The sequence below is a fragment of the Eurypyga helias genome, unplaced genomic scaffold (assembly GCF_000690775.1).
Source record: "Eurypyga helias isolate BGI_N326 unplaced genomic scaffold, ASM69077v1 scaffold4302, whole genome shotgun sequence".
In the NCBI taxonomy this organism is placed as follows: domain Eukaryota; kingdom Metazoa; phylum Chordata; class Aves; order Eurypygiformes; family Eurypygidae; genus Eurypyga; species Eurypyga helias.
The window spans coordinates 21,144-38,254 of record NW_010233990.1 but is presented as its reverse complement, the minus strand read 5'-3'; the positions used below and the strand labels follow the sequence as shown (position 1 = coordinate 38,254).

The 17,111-nt window shown below is 40.2% G+C and overlaps 1 protein-coding gene across 1 annotated transcript in view; it reads right to left on the bottom strand.

The window, feature by feature from the left end:
* CUL4A (cullin 4A) overlaps positions 1-17,111 on the bottom strand; it is a gene marked incomplete at its 5' end in the record, with an annotated part of 38,821 nt that overhangs the window by 713 nt on the left and 20,997 nt on the right. Inside the window, 9 exon segments of the mRNA XM_010161884.1 lie at positions 1-27; positions 900-1,072; positions 9,278-9,383; positions 10,502-10,615; positions 11,700-11,807; positions 12,830-12,915; positions 13,235-13,345; positions 15,172-15,276; positions 16,741-16,933. The exon segment at positions 1-27 is cut by the window's left edge and continues 17 nt beyond it. Of these exon segments, the coding sequence (XP_010160186.1) occupies positions 1-27; positions 900-1,072; positions 9,278-9,383; positions 10,502-10,615; positions 11,700-11,807; positions 12,830-12,915; positions 13,235-13,345; positions 15,172-15,276; positions 16,741-16,933 (1,023 nt within the window).

The following is a 17,111-nucleotide window of genomic DNA, read 5'->3' as shown; positions in this document are numbered from 1 at the left end:
TTCAGTTGTGCTGACCTGTTCCTCGACCTAAAGAATACGACACCACAAATCATATCACCTTTTACTGCTATTTTTTATCAACTGTGTTTCTATAGTTATCTCTTCCAATGAAATGAAACTCATGTATTTTTAATCATCTGAGACACACGCTTGCATTATGCATGATAAGAACGAAGTGATTCTGAAGCATATTTCTAAAGCAAGCCAAAGATAAAATTAGGGATAATGTAAAGAAAAAAAAAATCTTATTTTTAAGATTAAAATTTTATTTTAAATCTATTTGATAGATTCAACTAAATCGTAAAAACTCACTTTAGGTTTTTGAGAGAACCCATAACAGTTTGACAGCCCAAATGCAGCAGCCTTCTGTACCAAACTGCTCAACTCCAATTTGACTTTTAGGGATTTTAATTTGCAAAGGGAAAAAGGAAACAAGTTGATGTTAATTAAAACATGTCACCGTGTGTCAAGAATTGGGATTCATATACAACAAAGACATCCACTGCAAAAATGGGGACTGGTAACTCTCTTACCCACTAAATAAAGAAATGACACGGTGACATTTGATTCATGAGTTCACTATAGTACCAACACTTCAGCCATACCATGAAAACTTCCAAGATGGACCAAAATACCTACAAGATCCTATCAAGTTTAATGTACAGGCATTTAGATTTGCAAGCAGAGGAAGGAACCCCAGTTGTTTCAATTTCAGTGAGTTTTACAATCCTTACAGCCCCTGTGAGTCACCCTGACTACCAAAAAAGTTAAATACCCATTCCCTTTCTCCATATGCAAAAACTACAGGGGGAAATGCAGAGATTCTGCCTGTCCACGTAGGACATGCAGATAAACAGTTAACATAACTAGAATGACTGAAAAAACCCCTCCAAACTTACTGTTTCTTTCATCTGGATTTGGTTGATCTTTATTCTAAACAATTTATGCTTGAAATCACCATTAAAGATGAATTTATCTCCATCTTCTACATCCTTGCCCTTTGGATTTTTAATCAACACTCGTGCTTTTCCACACGCTAAAGACTGCAAGGTTCTCCTTAATTCACTGTCCTCTGCAAAGAAGGTCAAAGTATGAGAGAAAGCAGAACAAAACATAAGGAGTTTTACGTGATTAATTTAAAAACACAATTGAAAAGTGACTGGGTTTATGTTAATACCTTCTTCCAGCTAAGTTCCAATTAGGTAACAACTAACTTGCCTTCAAACTTGGCCTCACAGGTTTCACAGCTAAGCGCTGAGAGCGTGCACAGCATTGCACATGTCAGGAAGATGGACTCAGGCTCATCCCGGTGACCTTTCTATCCAAAAGCAGTTTCAGAAAATATTTCGCAGTAACATGAGCCCGGTTTTATCGCTTTAGTTTTGTTTGTTAGTAACAGGTCTTTAAAAGAAAAAAAGCCCATTCGTGGTAAGAACCTCAAAGCCACCCATGATATGATTTCATCACTATTTTTAACACACACCAGAAAACGAATACTAACATTTTAAAAACCGCAAGAGAAGTCTAAATTGATAGGCAGATGATTTACGAGAAGGCAGAGCTGACGGCTCTTACATCCACAAACTTCCCCCACAGCAGGAAAGTAGCAGAAACAAGTGGGGGAGGAAAATTTTATCTAGTAAGATTTAAAGCTAAAAGCATTTGGACATGTAGACAAAGTCTAAAAGAATAAAATAATTATGTTGCAAAGTCTTGTATCAAGATTTTGCACTAGAACAGCCTCTGTAGTCTCTAGAATATTTTTATTCCTGATATAAAATTAACACCAAATATGTCAAATCTCCTGAACAGAGTTTTCATCTGAAAATTGAAAGGTTTTGCAATCAAGTGCTGAAGTGCACTGTAGCTGAGTAAAAGATTAACAGTGCAATTCTTTATAAAATACTCCACCTTTCACACAGAGTGACCTTTTCCTTTTTTAGCCATCCAGCTGTTCTATCATTACCAAAAAGAACCTTTAAACCACACTGACTAAGCAGGCATTTCTGATGTTTCACGCTTTTTAGGTGTTTCACCTTCAGTACATGCAGATGGTTGTGGTTTTCTCCAAACGAAGAATCCTGTTAAAAACACTCGCTATACTTCGGAGCTCTGCTTCTGCCCTGCATGCTAAGTTACATAGAGTCACAGAGTCACAGAGTGGAAGGGGTTGGAAGGGACCTCTAGAGATCATCTAGGCCAACCCCCCTGCCAGAGCAGGATCACCTGGAGTAGATCCCACAGGAACAAGTCCAGGGGGCTTCTGAAAGTCTCCAGAGAAGGAGACTCCACCACCTCTCTGGGCAGCCTGTTCCAGGGCTCTGTCACCCTCACAGGGAAGAAGGGTTTCCTCATGTTCAGGTTGAACCTTCTGTTTCCCATGTCATGGCCATTGCCCCTAGTCCTGTCACTGGACACCACTGAGAAGAGCCTTGCCCCACCTTCCTGACACCCACCCTTTAGATATTGATAAGCATTGATCAGATCCCCCTCAGCCTCCTCTTCTCCAAGCTAAACAGACCCGGCTCTCTCAGCCTTTGCTCATATGGAAGGTGCTCCAGGCCCTTCATCCTCTTAGTGGGTTACAGTATGCTAAAGGAAAGGAATCTCCAGTTACCCATCATTCACTTGAAGGAAAAGTGCAAACTACAGCTCCTAGAGGCTTTCTTGATAATGACAAAGGCAGGTAAAAAGACGGAGTGTATTTGGACAACGCATCTCAAAGAAGCACAGTTACAAAAGAGAAGGTGGCTGTCCTTTCCCAGAGTGACAGATCATGGATTTGCTAAGTGCAGTAATGTACCAGGGACAATCTCATCTCTATAAAGAGAGGGGCGATAACTTTAACAGGTTTAAATTGAAAGCAGGGAGATTTAGATTGGGTATCAGGAAGAAACTCTTCCCAGAGAGGGTGGTGAGGCACTAGAACAGGTTGCCCAGAGAAGCTGTGGATGCCCCATCCCTGGAAGTGTTCAAGGCCAGGCTGGATGAGGCTCTGAGCAACCTGGTCTAGTGGAAGGTGTCCCTGCCCATGGCAGGGGGGTTGGAACTAGATGGTCTTTAAGGTCCCTTCCAGCCCAAACCATCCTGTGATTCTTGTATCGGTAACTGGGAAACACAAGTGCCAACTATGGCCAGTTAACCAGATGATGAAAACAGTGATATTCTAGAGTGACAGAAATCCACATGATGTTTTTTGTTTTATTTGTTTGTGGGTTTTTTGAGGGGGGTTTGAGGTACTCTTCTACTGAGCACAAAGAAAATTCGTAAGTGTGACTTTTTGACCTGCGAAAGTGTTACGTGTATTTTGTGTTAGGTGACAATACAATATACAACGTCTGAAATGCATGTAGAGATCAGCTGCCTGAACTGTATCAATACCCAGGGGTTTTCATATTCAGATGCCCACCTACTTTAAGTGCAAGATGTTCACATCTTGTAATCCTGTAAACACAGCAATGTAGCTAATACTGAAGCTGCATTCCGCAACAAAACGGGAGAAGGTGGTGTCCCTGCCCATGGCAGGGGGATTGGCACTCGATGGTCTTTAAGGTCCCTTCCAACCCAAACCATCCTGTGATTCTTGTATCGGTAACTGGGAAACACAAGTGCCAACTATGGCCAGTTAACCAGATGATGAAAACAGTGATATTCTAGAGGGACAGAAATCCACATGATGTTTTTTGTTTTATTTGTTTGTGGGTTTTTTGAGGGGGGTTTGAGGTACTCTTCTACTGAGCACAAAGAAAATTCATAAGTGTGACTTTTTGACCTGCGAAAGTGCTACGTGTATTTTGTGTTAGGTGACAATACAATATACAACGTCTGAAATGCATGTAGAGATCAGCTGCCTGAACTGTATCAATACCCAGGGGTTTTCATATTCAGATGCCCACCTACTTTAAGTGCAAGATGTTCACAAACTAACTTGTAATCCTGTAAACACAGCAATGTAGCTAATACTGAAGCTGCATAAATGAGCGTCTGGACAGCAGAACCACAGGATATATTACATTCACATGTGTAAAATACATATGTAGTGGATAATGAATGTATGAAAGATGTATTAAAGAACTGGAATTCTGGCTGTGGCTGTCCTATCCCACCAGGTGCAGCACTGAACACAGATTTTATTTTGGGAAAGCGCCCACTTAAGCAACTGAAAGTTTTAAGCCATACTATCTTACTGATTTCTGCCATACTGACTGGTCATTTCTTTAAATTAACTACAACACGAATCTTGAGTGACACAAAGAAGCATTTACCTGAATGGCATTATATTCACTGTAGTCATCAGGGAGCTGGGGAGACATGACCGATCAACCTGAGGAACCCCTGTGGAACCCCTGTGGAAGCACTGCTAAGGCTGCTTCCACAGGAAGAGAGTACCAAACTTTCCAACAGATTTTTATAACGCTGGAAAATCCCAAACGCTTCATGCGTCATCTCAGTACATTAGTCATGATGCTTATATAGCAAGACATCCACAGGAACACATGAAATACGCAGAATATCACAATCACCTTTACGGTGTCCTCAGTTAAAAACCAATGTACACGCATGAAATTGGGGGCTGGCTCGATCTGATTTGACATTTGAGAATTAGTGCTTTAAGGCCTGCCATCAATCTTGGGCAGCTAACTCAGTTTCCATTGAGAACAAGTACATTATACGTTGTTTGGATTGCATCAAAATGTCTGCCTCACCCAACATGGGCTCTTTCACTTGGCTAGTAGCAGATGGAGAAGCTAAAAGATGTCTGAATTCTTGTATTATGAGGGTTCGTGAATTCATTATTCACCACCTCTAAGACATTAATAATTCTACGGACTATTGTATTTACCCCTTTTCATCTCTCTCCAAACCATCCCAGCCCCAAATTTAAGAGATGAACTCTCCGACCGCTTCATGGGAACCATTCGATAACATCCATATTTCCTCATCTTTCTTTGCCCTTATCCAATTATACTACACACCTTCAGAGATGAAATAACCTGCAATTCATGAAGTATCCACACACAAGCACACACAAAGCATGATGATGCCTTCTGCTTTGTTCTCAATAACTTCTCTAGCAGTTACCAACGCGCCGTTTGCCCTTCTCGTCACTGATGACCTTTCAGGTGATGTTTTCAGGGGACACAAGGACTGCACAACTTCATTCCTGAGCAGCCACGCCTAACAAAGCCCATCTCTGACGTGTGGTTAAGGTTATCTCCCCACTACAGATATCTTCACATTCATCAACACTGCATGCAATCTGATCTCTTTTTTCAACAGCATGGGTTCGCTTTTAAAGCTTTTTTAGAAGTTTCAGATTTGACCTTTCTATAGGAATTGGCATTAAATTCTGTCGTATCAGTGCTCATCTTCTTCAGATCTATAATGACTATGCTGAATAATACCTGGGGATCCCAAGTGGGAGCCTCCTTTCACTATGAAAGCCACCCATTCATTTCTACCTGTTGTTTTCTGTCTTTTAATAAATTATTCACCCCTAAGAGGAACCTCCCTCTCAAGCCATGAAAACTTATGTTTATTTTAGAGCTTGTGAGCAGCTCTTATAAAAACTTTTTATAACCCAAATGGACAATTACGACTGTAGATATGCTTGCCAACTCCCTCCAAGAACTTGAAAGGGCAATTATGCATCGCGTGAATCATGCTGGCTTTTCCCTAATATACACTTACCCATGAGCCTACCAGTTCTGTGCTTCCCGGTACAGACCTGCTACCTCGCAGTAACCTGCAGAATTACTCCAGGAACTTAAAAAATAAATGAAACAAACAAACAAACAACCCAAAAAACCCAGCATTGCTCTTGTCGTTTGCCATTCTTACTGCACCAAGGCTCACTTAAATTATAAACTGGACAACCTAATTCAGTAGTTATATTGGAAAGTTCCTGTAAAGCTTCTGGATGAATACTACCAGCTGGTGGTGGTCTAATTTACTGACCTGTTCTAAACCTTTGACTGACACTTCAACTTGCAATATTTTATTCTGCCCTATGGCATGGGCATGTCTGGCTGCACGCTTCTGCAGTCAACGCCCATGCGCAAAGACTGGGTCACCGCTCATCACAGAGTCTCAATGTAAACACATGTTGATGAAATAAAAACGGCACAAGGCTTCCAGCACCCCCTAGAATGAGCTGGCACACATGAACACCAAAGTAAAGCAATCCTCCTGAGCTGGGAGGTTCAACATCCTCTCCAGTGTTTATTCTAGAACTGAAGAACTGGCACCCTGGATCCGAAGGCCCACCTAGCCCGGTATCCTGTCTCTGCCAGTGGCCACGAGCCACTGAGCATAAGGCAGCACCTAAGAACGAAGCTAATATAGCTCTACATCTCCCTGCTCTGTCTCCTCTCTTCTTCCTACTGCTCTTTGAATCTCCAATGATTCAGGACTCAGGAAGTCCCTTAGCCAGAGGTGGTTTCTATGCACTGAGAAACCTTCAGTCTTTTGCTCTTCCCTGAACCTGTCTCATAGAATCACAGAATGGTTTGGGTTGGAAGGGACCTTAAAGATCATCCAGTTCCTTAAAGATCATCCAGTTCCAACCCCCTGCCATGGGCAGGGACACCTTCCACTAGACCAGGTTGCTCAAAGCCTCATCCAGCCTGGCCTTGAACACTTCCAGGGATGGGGCATCCACAGCTTCTCTGGGCCACCTGTGCCAGTGCCTCACCACCCTCTCCGGGAAGAACTTCTTCCTGATATCTAATCTAAACTTCCCCACTTTCAATTTAAACCCGTTACCCCTTGTCCTGTCCCATCACTTGTAAAAAGTCCCCTCTCAGCTTTCTTGTAGGCCCCCTCCAGGTACTCCTTGAATTCTGTAAACCTCCAGCTGTTACAACATGCTGTTTAGTTTTCATCACCATGAGTTTGTTTTGGTTTATGCCCTCTAGCTTTTTTTTTGAATAAGAAAACAAATGCCTACTGACTAACTTCTACCTACCTTCTGGTCTCTTTAGTTTAGTCCTAGCACTTAGCAGTTCCTCCTAAATTAGCTATCCCACGTCTTCCATCTTTATTCCCATGCTCTGAACTCGTCTTGGATCTACTACGTTATTTTTAGATGGAGGAGGGAGAAGTCTGCCAAACCTTACAGACCTTCTAAAACATTTTAGTGTTCTAGCAGTTTCGCTCCCTTTGAATTTATATGGAGCCCATCCATCTTGTACATTTCCCCTCCATTTCAAAGGTTTTCCTACTTCCTAATAAATCTAGACCTTCTTCCATACATCATTTTTTCAAGCATACATTGGAATTCTGCCTGCCTGTCTAGCCCTGCACATGGTGTTTAGAAAATTTAGAAACAGTTTCTATGGCAACACTAATGGCCAAGTTTTGCCCTTCAGGATTTCTACCACGTCCAATGTTATTTGTGTTTGAGCCAGGACCCCTGGTTCATCCAGGTGGGTCTCAGATTCTGGTCCCATCAGCACTGCTGCCCTTACTGGTCAATTCACCAAGCAGCTGCATCACAAATACAGCCACTTATTTTTTTAATAACTGAATCTCTGTTCTTTTCCAACTAGCTGGGATGCCAGCCTTTGGCAGGGGACTACTGAGCAACAGGAACATCCCTGTAGCAAGAAGGGTGCAGTGTGGGACCTATTTCTGAGATAATTTCTGGCTGTTGCCTCTCTTTTATATGTAGGGATACTGCTAGATGGGAATGGGACCTCTCTAAAGCAGCTCCAGATGCCTTGTGTAGGTAGAGTCTGGGAAGACAGATTTTATGTCATCCCATTGGAGGCCCATGGACCATGAACTGTCCTCATTACCTGAGAAAAACAGTCATGGCACTCAGTGCAGCCATAATACAGACAGAGCTCCCAACTTACCAATCAGTTGTGCTATAACGGAATGGAATTCCATGCAGCAGATTTTATCTGGTGCTGTTGGTCAGTCGGAATGCAAGCTCCAAGGTACAACAGTACAAGATGAGAAAGCAGGATCTGGATCAGGCTCATCAAAACTTGTGTTTGTCCTGTAACCCTTGTACTCTGACCTAACGAGCCTCTCCGGACAACCCCAATGCTTATCATTCACACTGGCATGAGTGTTCTCTGCTCCGTTAGCATTATGGAGTGGATGACTAAGCAACTTGAAGCACTGATGCCGAGATGCTGGAGCACCTGGGTGTACTGCCTTCTGCGATGCATTGTTTCTGGGATTCCTGACAACCCCATTTTATTGTACTTTAGTAAAAATATTTACAACATTTTAGTACGTGTAGGGGTTGAAATACTCTTTCAGCAGTTGCTGTATTGGGTTGAACTTATGTGAAGGGCTACTGGGTATGACCTGCTGGTTGAAGCAGAAGTTGCAGAGAGTCAAGAGATGATAGCATTATCCTTTTTAATGCCGACGGCTGTCCCTATTTCAAGGCAGTGTGAAAATTCAAAAATAATCACCCAAGACCATAATCATAGACTCACAGAATGGTTTGGGTTGGAAGGGACCTTAAAGACCATCCAGTTCCAACCCCCCTGCCATGGGCAGGGACACCTTCCACTAGACCAGGTTGCTCAAAGCCTCATCCAGCCTGGCCTTGAACACTTCCAGGGATGGGGCATCCACAGCTTCTCTGGGCAACCTGTTCCAGTGTCTCACCACCCTCTCCATGAAGAGATAAGAACAGAAGAGGTAGATATTGCAGATGCTTAAAAAGAAATCTATACTTTTCCCCAGTGTTCATTGTCCTTTCTGCATTCAGGTTTCAAGTGCTGAGGAGACAGCTACAAACGATACACCCTACATGGCATTGCTGCTCTGAACAAATCAGACCTACTGTAAATGGGGCACTCCAGCAACAGACATAGAAAACAGGTGGGCAAACACTCAGAACGGTTCAATTGAAAATATTCTCTTATATCACATCAAAATGACAGCATCCCACAACAGATCACTGTCAAAATACAGTATTTGAAACTGTAATGGGACAAAAGTAATCTGTACACACAACTGTCTTTATCACTACTTGAACTTTAAAAATTGCAATGATACATTTTGTAAATCTAACAGGCTGTTATTAGTTCCACATGGCTCTTACTATTAATTTTGTGACACATCTATTTTAACTGCACTAGTAATTACCAATAGTCTGTTTTCCACATCTCTTTTGCTGTCTATATATTTTGGTCTCAAAGTTTGTCCCAGTGATCACGGCATATTTCTTAAAATTAGACCTTTACATACTGAATCATAATTGGCAATCACGCAATGCATAAATTTAAGAATCAAAAAGTATTCTTCTTACCTACACCAGTGACCATTTTAATTTCTTCAAAACTGAATTCGTCACCTTCATTAAACATAAGCAACACCAATGTCTGAAAGAGCGATACTTGAAATTCTTTTTTTCCCTAGAAAAGAAATATCAAATAATTACTAGAAATATTCAGAGCATTTTCTATTGTATCCCCCAAATCTGACAAGTTACAGAAGCAATAAAACCTTTTTTCTATTTCTGGAAGAAAAGATGTGCCTTTCAGGACGCCTAGCATGCAGAAGAATCTGCCTGAATGCAGTTTTGAGGAAACGGCATTTTTAACACCTCTTTTTTTCGCTCTTCTACCAGTAACAATACAGCACACCACAGAAGCTCATCAGAATGGCCTTGTGCTTATTTCACATCATTTCCTTCACACTTCACCCAAGCTGCACTTTACAGAGGTGAGAAAATTAATACGAAAGAAAACATGGCATTGGATCAGATATGAAAGAAACAAAAGGTAATTTTGGTTTCTTGTGATACAGAGTGCAGTGTGATCAGCAGCACAATGTTTGTCCAAACAGGTGAAGGAAAGGAAGTAAGTAACTCAGACTCTTCAGAGAGCTGTAAACACTTCTGTCAATCAACAAGCACAAACCTATCCGTCTTACAGTTACACAATATCTAAACCTCTAATTCCATATTCACAATGAATTAGTAAACCAATTCGAGGTTTTTGGTCTTTGCTCTGGCTCAATTAAGCTGCATTATTAGCAGGGCAAGATATTCCATGAGACAAAACAAAACCGCATTATAAAACAATGCAGTTATTTAAGACTTAAATAATTCAACAAACAATTAAATTTTAACCACAGTCGTTACATCACTAACACCCTTCAGTCTCTTTTTGTATCAGTGAAGCATTCTAGAAGTGTCACCAATGTTTCTGTGAACAATTCCATATTAAAAATAAAAAGAAGTTTCATTGATTTCCTGCTTTAATACAACCTTCTTGATTCCAACAAACAACAATTCCTATCAAACAAATACAAATGTTTCCAAAAGATTATCACACTGTTGTCTTCCGTTAGCAGGCAGTATTTCAGTTTAATTACAGAAAGCCTACTTTCTATTCAAAATAGCAGTATTGTATTGTGATCGTTCCGCCACATAAACATTACTACCTTTATAAAACCAGACATGACTAGATTCCAAATAATGGACTTAAATTTTATCCCAACAGGCTAAGCATTAAACAAGCAAACTTACTTCCTTAAATTCCGCCTTCAGGACAGCATGCCCTAAAGTGGTCTGCCACTGAAGCTTTCGGCCACTGTGCTTTCCCAGGTAAAAGGTTTTAAATACCTCCTGAAGCTTTATCATCTGTAAAACAAAGAGTTAAAAGGGTTTACTAGTATTATACCAGCACAGCAATGCTGGATGATTTCAAATACGTAATCTCATTGGTTCTTCTCAACAATGCTTCATAATAAGCATTTTCCGTGTGAAAAACTAAATTCAAAAAGCAAAGTTCTGCTCTCACATACACCAATACTTCTGTGCACAAAAGAAAGGCTTAATTCAAGTATAGCTTTTAATTTCCCTGTTTATTCGTTTTGTGTTTGTTTGAAACCTCTAAAATAACCACTAGTTTTGTCCCTGACTTTGCATGTGACCAAGAAGTCTCAGGACAAGAAGCATACATCTTGCACCTATACACTGACTATTACCATCTGCTCCCAAGTTCTTCCTTTTGTTTGTCCTATACAGATTCAAGCCTGATTCCAACACTTTATACCCTCTTATTTCCAAGAAAGGGGTTTTTACTCCCCCATTTCCCTGATGTGTTGCCTAGGTTGGACCCTTCTGAAGTAGTCTGCTACAGAGGAAAAGACGCCACAGCAGCAAAACCACAAAAGCTTCTACAGCTTCTGAGCTGAATGGGAACATTGCTACCACCTTTGTTCTTGGAAGTTCTTCCCACACTTCACATGAAGCATGGTCTTGCCGGAAAGAGGACTCCAAATGCGTACTTCAACTTAAATCACTGATAGCTTTGCAAAAACCTCTAAACTTGGGAGCAAATTTTATTTTTTTTTTTAGGCAAATGCCATTTAAATGCAGGGGCTCGTTTTGTGAGACACATTGCAGGGAACAGAGGAAGGATCGTACAGAAAAAAGAACATGCAGTTACGTAACTATTGGCTCAAAAAGCCTAACCAATGTAGTTAAAGAGTGACTACATTGAGGTGAACTGTCCAATTTTAAACTTTTAAGTGCTTGACTGCAATATTAAATAGAACACTGATTTTAATCTTCATTTTAGATGATGATTATTAAAAAGGTGAAAAAAATATTAAGTTAAACAAAACTGGGAAAAAAAAAATTAAATGAAATATTCACCCTCTGATAGTGATTATGATTCCACTCCATCAAGTGCATTTAGAAGGAGAATTCAAACACTAACCTCTGAATTCAAGTGGACTTCCATAGGTGTGTAAGTTGGCCAGTAGCCCATAGTTAATATATTTACTGTCAGGTCTATGTTTCCTGGGTCACTTTGGTTCTGCATATACTATAATACAAGAGAGGGGAAAAAAAAAAAATCATACAAGTATACTGCTTGCATGCTAAATTAGAAAATATATATATTTAAAATTAGAAATTTAAAGTTTGTAGAATAATGAACAATTTCTACAGGCTAAGTCCTTGGTCAAACATGTTCTACTAAGATTCTGAATTTCATGACTATTCATTGATTCCATCCCCAGCTACAAAACGTGGTTAAGTGGTTGGAAGTAACAAGCAGCAACGTGGCTTGCAGTACCCTAGACCACTGGCTTTACAGGTTATCACGGCCAAAGGAACTTCAATCCCACCCAAATAAAAGCAAAAGCAAAGCTTTTGTTTAGAAGCCAGGGCAAGATCTGTAGGACCAGAAAGATCCCCTGGGACTTTCACATGTCTGTTAAGACAATACATTTTTTTACAATAGTTTGAGCACAGCATCAGTCAAGCCAGGCTGCGAAGTCCAGGACAGAAGAGTCGTTCGAGTATTTTATTACAGGAGCAGTGTCCTGGGTCAGATCTCTAACCCAGTATATCTTGTCTTTAATAAGGCCCCCAGACGGGTGCCCAGGGAGCAGTGCAACAACACAGTGAGCACATACAGTATTTTCTCCAAGCGTTCCCTCGGTCACCGACAGGTTGGAAGCTTTGGGACTTGTGTGAGACATACATACACTTGGGAACCTTTGGGGAGCTTCTCTGGCAGGGGTCATTCACAAAGAGTTCATCCGAGCAGCAAGAGTTTACAGAATGATGGCATATGGACTTTAAAGGGTGTCAGACAACTACATTACTGTGTCATATTTAGACTGCAATTTACTTAAAAAGGAATCGGAATGTAAAGGAAGATTATCTCTGAATAGCTATACAATAAATAAATTCTGTTCTATCAACAGAACAACAAGTAGACTGTTACTATGACCAGGACCTGCTCAAAAGTTTAATTTTAGCTTAATCCAAGGTGTAACACCTTTAATTGCTTCCCCAGAACTACTGAAAATTTAGAACACAAACAGAAGCTAAATGTACCTGCTTAAACTGAACCATGACATCTTTTGACAGTTCCATGTCCTTGAACATGCCCTCCAGTTTGCTGGTAAAAGCAGCACCACATTCTGTCACACGAATCAAAGCAAAGATCCCACAATTACAAAGCAGCACAGAACAAGCAATAAAGGTTTAATCTGAGACAGTTGAGACAGATTTGCCAGGTTCCAGAGCACCCACAACTAGGACATGTGTTAAGGATTTTTCTCCTCTCTAGGGACATTAAACGAACCAGTCACATATCTGAAAGGTCAGCCCAACAGTTCTCACTGAACACCGTGAAAGCTGTGATAGGCTCAGCTGTGACTTCTTAAAGCATGAGAATATAAGGATTCAAATTTACATGCCAAAAAGTAATAAAGATTTGACACATCTGAAGACACCTACCATGTTTAAGCTTTGACAACATGGACTTCTCAGCATCTACTGATGCACTTTTCCCAACCAGCAGTCTTTTGGCCAAGTCTTTCTTATAAAACGCCTCAAACACATCTTTACCTGTATGGAAATTGAAATACAAATAAAATACAAATTAAATCATTCAGTCTATTTGCACTATTGCACTTCAGGTTTGTGACACAAGCCTTTCTCATGACATGTCCATCAGCAGAATAATATTCACTACTCAGTAGCGAAAAAAACCCATGTGGACAATTCGTTCTTTTTACATTTGAATTATTTTCCTAACATATTTTGCCAGATTTTTTAATTCTTGTTTGTTTGTGGGTTTGTTTGTTTGTTTTTGGTTGGGTTTTTTTTTTCTCTTTTTTTCTTCCCCCACCAGGAACATGAGCTGCCTTGTATTGGATCAGCTGCAAATCACATGCAATTATTCTGGGGTCCAGAAGAACATTTTTCTTCCAGTGGCCTCATTTATTAAAATTAAAACAAGAAAAAGGGTTCCTATGTATTAAAGAAATAATCTTTAAAAGCATAAGGTGAAGAAAAAGCAACAGAAGTCACCTCGCTTGGTTTGCCAACACTCTTGTGAAATAAAGAAGTAATACAGGCACCCACAAACTTTCACACCTTAACCAGAGCTTATACAAATCTTTTCTATTGACAGTGCAAAGATATCAGCAAGTTATTACACTTTTAAGAGGACGAAATTCACTGCAACTAAGTGCACTCTTTATACCTTCTACAGTAGCCCCTCCTAATTCCTTGCAAACACCTTCCAATGCATATGTAGCAGTATCTCTGATACATTCCCATCCTTCCCTCTGGTAAAGTGCTGTTTCATGACACAGCATCAAGATACTCTTGAAAAGTCCAATGCCCAGAAACTAACTATTAGTTACCATCTACCCTTAAAAGGACTCTTGCACACTAGATAGCTCAAAGCAAATTTGCACTTTTAACCCAGTACTGTAAAAAATATGTAGAGGTGTTGTTCAACATTTCAGATTAGCAAAAATTAATCTCTCAGGCTGACAAGTTGCCAGTGATGTCATCATTCAGCACCTCCAGCTAATACCCTTTGCATTTGACAAAAATCATGACAAAAATGATATTACTTTATGACTGATTTCTTGCCTGTTTTCCCATTATATTATACTTGGTTTGAATTTTATGAAGAAAGAACCCCACAGATCTCAGAACAAACTAATACAGAATTGGGTAGTTCCTGCTGCATTTCGAAGGCAGTGAAACACAGCAATAACATGTTTCTCCCATCATCCTGAGCCCTCCTCTGCGTTCTTCCTCAGCCAAGATGAGAAGACAAGTCATTCATTGCTGGGTTTTCACATAGTTTGCACCTATCACATACTGAGGTGGGCAGGGAAGAGAAAAACTGCACTAACCTCTGTGTCACTGGAGGAAAGGTGGTGGTAACAGACAGACTTAATTTATATTGAAAACACTTCCACCAACAGCTTGAACTATTAGGTGCCCACCCACAGACTATAAAAGGTCTGTAACTTGCCAATCTCCACAGAACGAGTTGTCCTCCTCCCTGGTGTATTTGCTGTGCTCCTTCAGATGTAAGGCAACCTGAATTTAAGGCCAAGTCTAACCAAAACTCATGCTAAAAAAGATCTCATACGTTCAGAGGAATACCATTCTGCTAGTGGCAGGGAAAACATTTTTAATGGCAGCAACTGTGAACAGATTATTTCTTACCATGAATGAATCTAAATATGATCATGATTTTATCAAGGATTCTTTCCAGCTCTTCATCTGTTGCTTCTTTATTACCAGCTCTTAGCTTGGAATCCACATATTTTGCTACAAATAAATAACACAGTTTAACAGCGTAAAAAAAAAAACGTGGCAGGGAAAACATTTTTAATGGCAGCAACTGTGAACAGATTATTTCTTACCATGAATGAATCTAAATATGATCATGATTTTATCAAGGATTCTTTCCAGCTCTTCATCTGTTGCTTCTTTATTACCAGCTCTTAGCTTGGAATCCACATATTTTGCTACAAATAAATAACACAGTTTAACAGCGTAAAAAAAAAAACAACTAAAATCCACATATTTTGCTACAAATAAATAAAACAGTTTAACAGCGTAAAAAAACCCCCAAAAACTAAAATAATCAACTTGAGTGTCTTCCACTTGAAAAATCACTATATGCTAAAATATAAGGTAAATGCTAAGTTTTCTATTTTCCCATCCCTACGATCAGTGGAATGATAAAACCCTACTCTACTACTGCCATAATGGAAAAGTATCACAAAAAAGAACTGCCCTAGAAAAATAAATGAATGCAGTATAATCATTAAAATTAACGCATTAGAAATTCCCACATTTTGTGTTATAGATGTAGCAAGCACGTTACTCATTGAAAGACAAGATTTTGGAAGCATACGATGCATACGAATGTATTCTATGAGAAACAGAAACAAACACAGAGAGGCCTATATTTTTTGTAGACCTTTACCAGGTCCCTCGTGCCCCTTGGTAGGAGCATACCAAAATTTAAATAGAAGCAATGCTTTCAAGTTAGTAGCTTCAGAAGGCCAGAAATACGGTTAAGCCATGAGTTTAGCTATGTGTTTATTAAGCCACATCAGCGTCCTTATACAATCTTCTGCGTACGAAGGAAACCCTTGCAGGAGCTGAAACACCACAACCCACCAGTGACAGCAGCCCATACCATGGCTTTAACCTGCATCACTAGGCTCTGCAATTTCTCCTACATAAAGCTGGGTTTACAAGAAAACCACAAAGTAAGATGAATGAGGGCAAAAGAACATACAGAGAGAAAACAAACCACCAAGGAGCGAGATCCTCTGCTGGTGTAAAATGCTACAGCTCCAGATTTGCTGCAGGCAAAACAGTCGGAACAGCTTTTGCCAGACCAGGGATAAACCCGCTAATAGTATTTTTAAGATGCTTTTATTATTTTTCCCCTTAATGACACTAGTTCCCCTTTGAAGGGAATACAATTTTGTCTCTATTGAAACTCCTCACATCTGGAGGCTTTAAAATTGTTCTCCCAGCTCCAGCCTTCAAAGCAGATTGATGGGCTGTACTTAGCCCTTTGAGAGATCCGTAACATCCACATAACTCCTCTACTACCACAATTAAAATCGGTCCCCTCTTTTTGCCATGGCTACTCTTCCCCCTAGCCGTTTACTCCCCTCGCAGCACCGGTGTTGCACGCTCTGAGCGGCTGTTAGCACCAGGCACCGCGCAAGCAGCAGAGCGCAGGGACAGCGGAAGTTGGCATGCTCCCTCAGGATGCACATTAACAGCACACCCAAGCTTTTCCAACCCACAATGCTCCCAGGTTGACTTTCGCCTCGTAGCCCAGAAACGACTCTCCTAAAGCAGAATGCATAATACTGCATTGCTATTGCGCTAGCACACTCAGCAGCGTTATCTTACCATGCTTTCTAGAGATTTTTGAAATATTTTACAGAAAAATATTTGTGTACCTATCAATTCTGCAGGCTTATTTGGTCTCTTGTTGATAAATGTTTCAAAGGACTCCTTCATCAAGTTTATAAATTTTTCATTTTTCTGAAAGCACACTTCTATGATATGGTCCACTTTATCCTTAAAATCTAGTAGCTCTTGCACCATATCCTTGTCTTTTTCAGGATTAACCACTATTGTTGTCCCAAAGTTCTGTAAAACAAACACTTTTGATAATAAAATACTTTAGAGTGCTACCTATCTCCCCCAACAGACACATTTACCCTTATAAAATTTATCATTAGAAAGAATAATCTTTTTTAACAGAGCTACTTAAGTGACTTGAGGTTTTCAAAAAATGTAAATTAAAGATTGAAAATAAAACCAGACA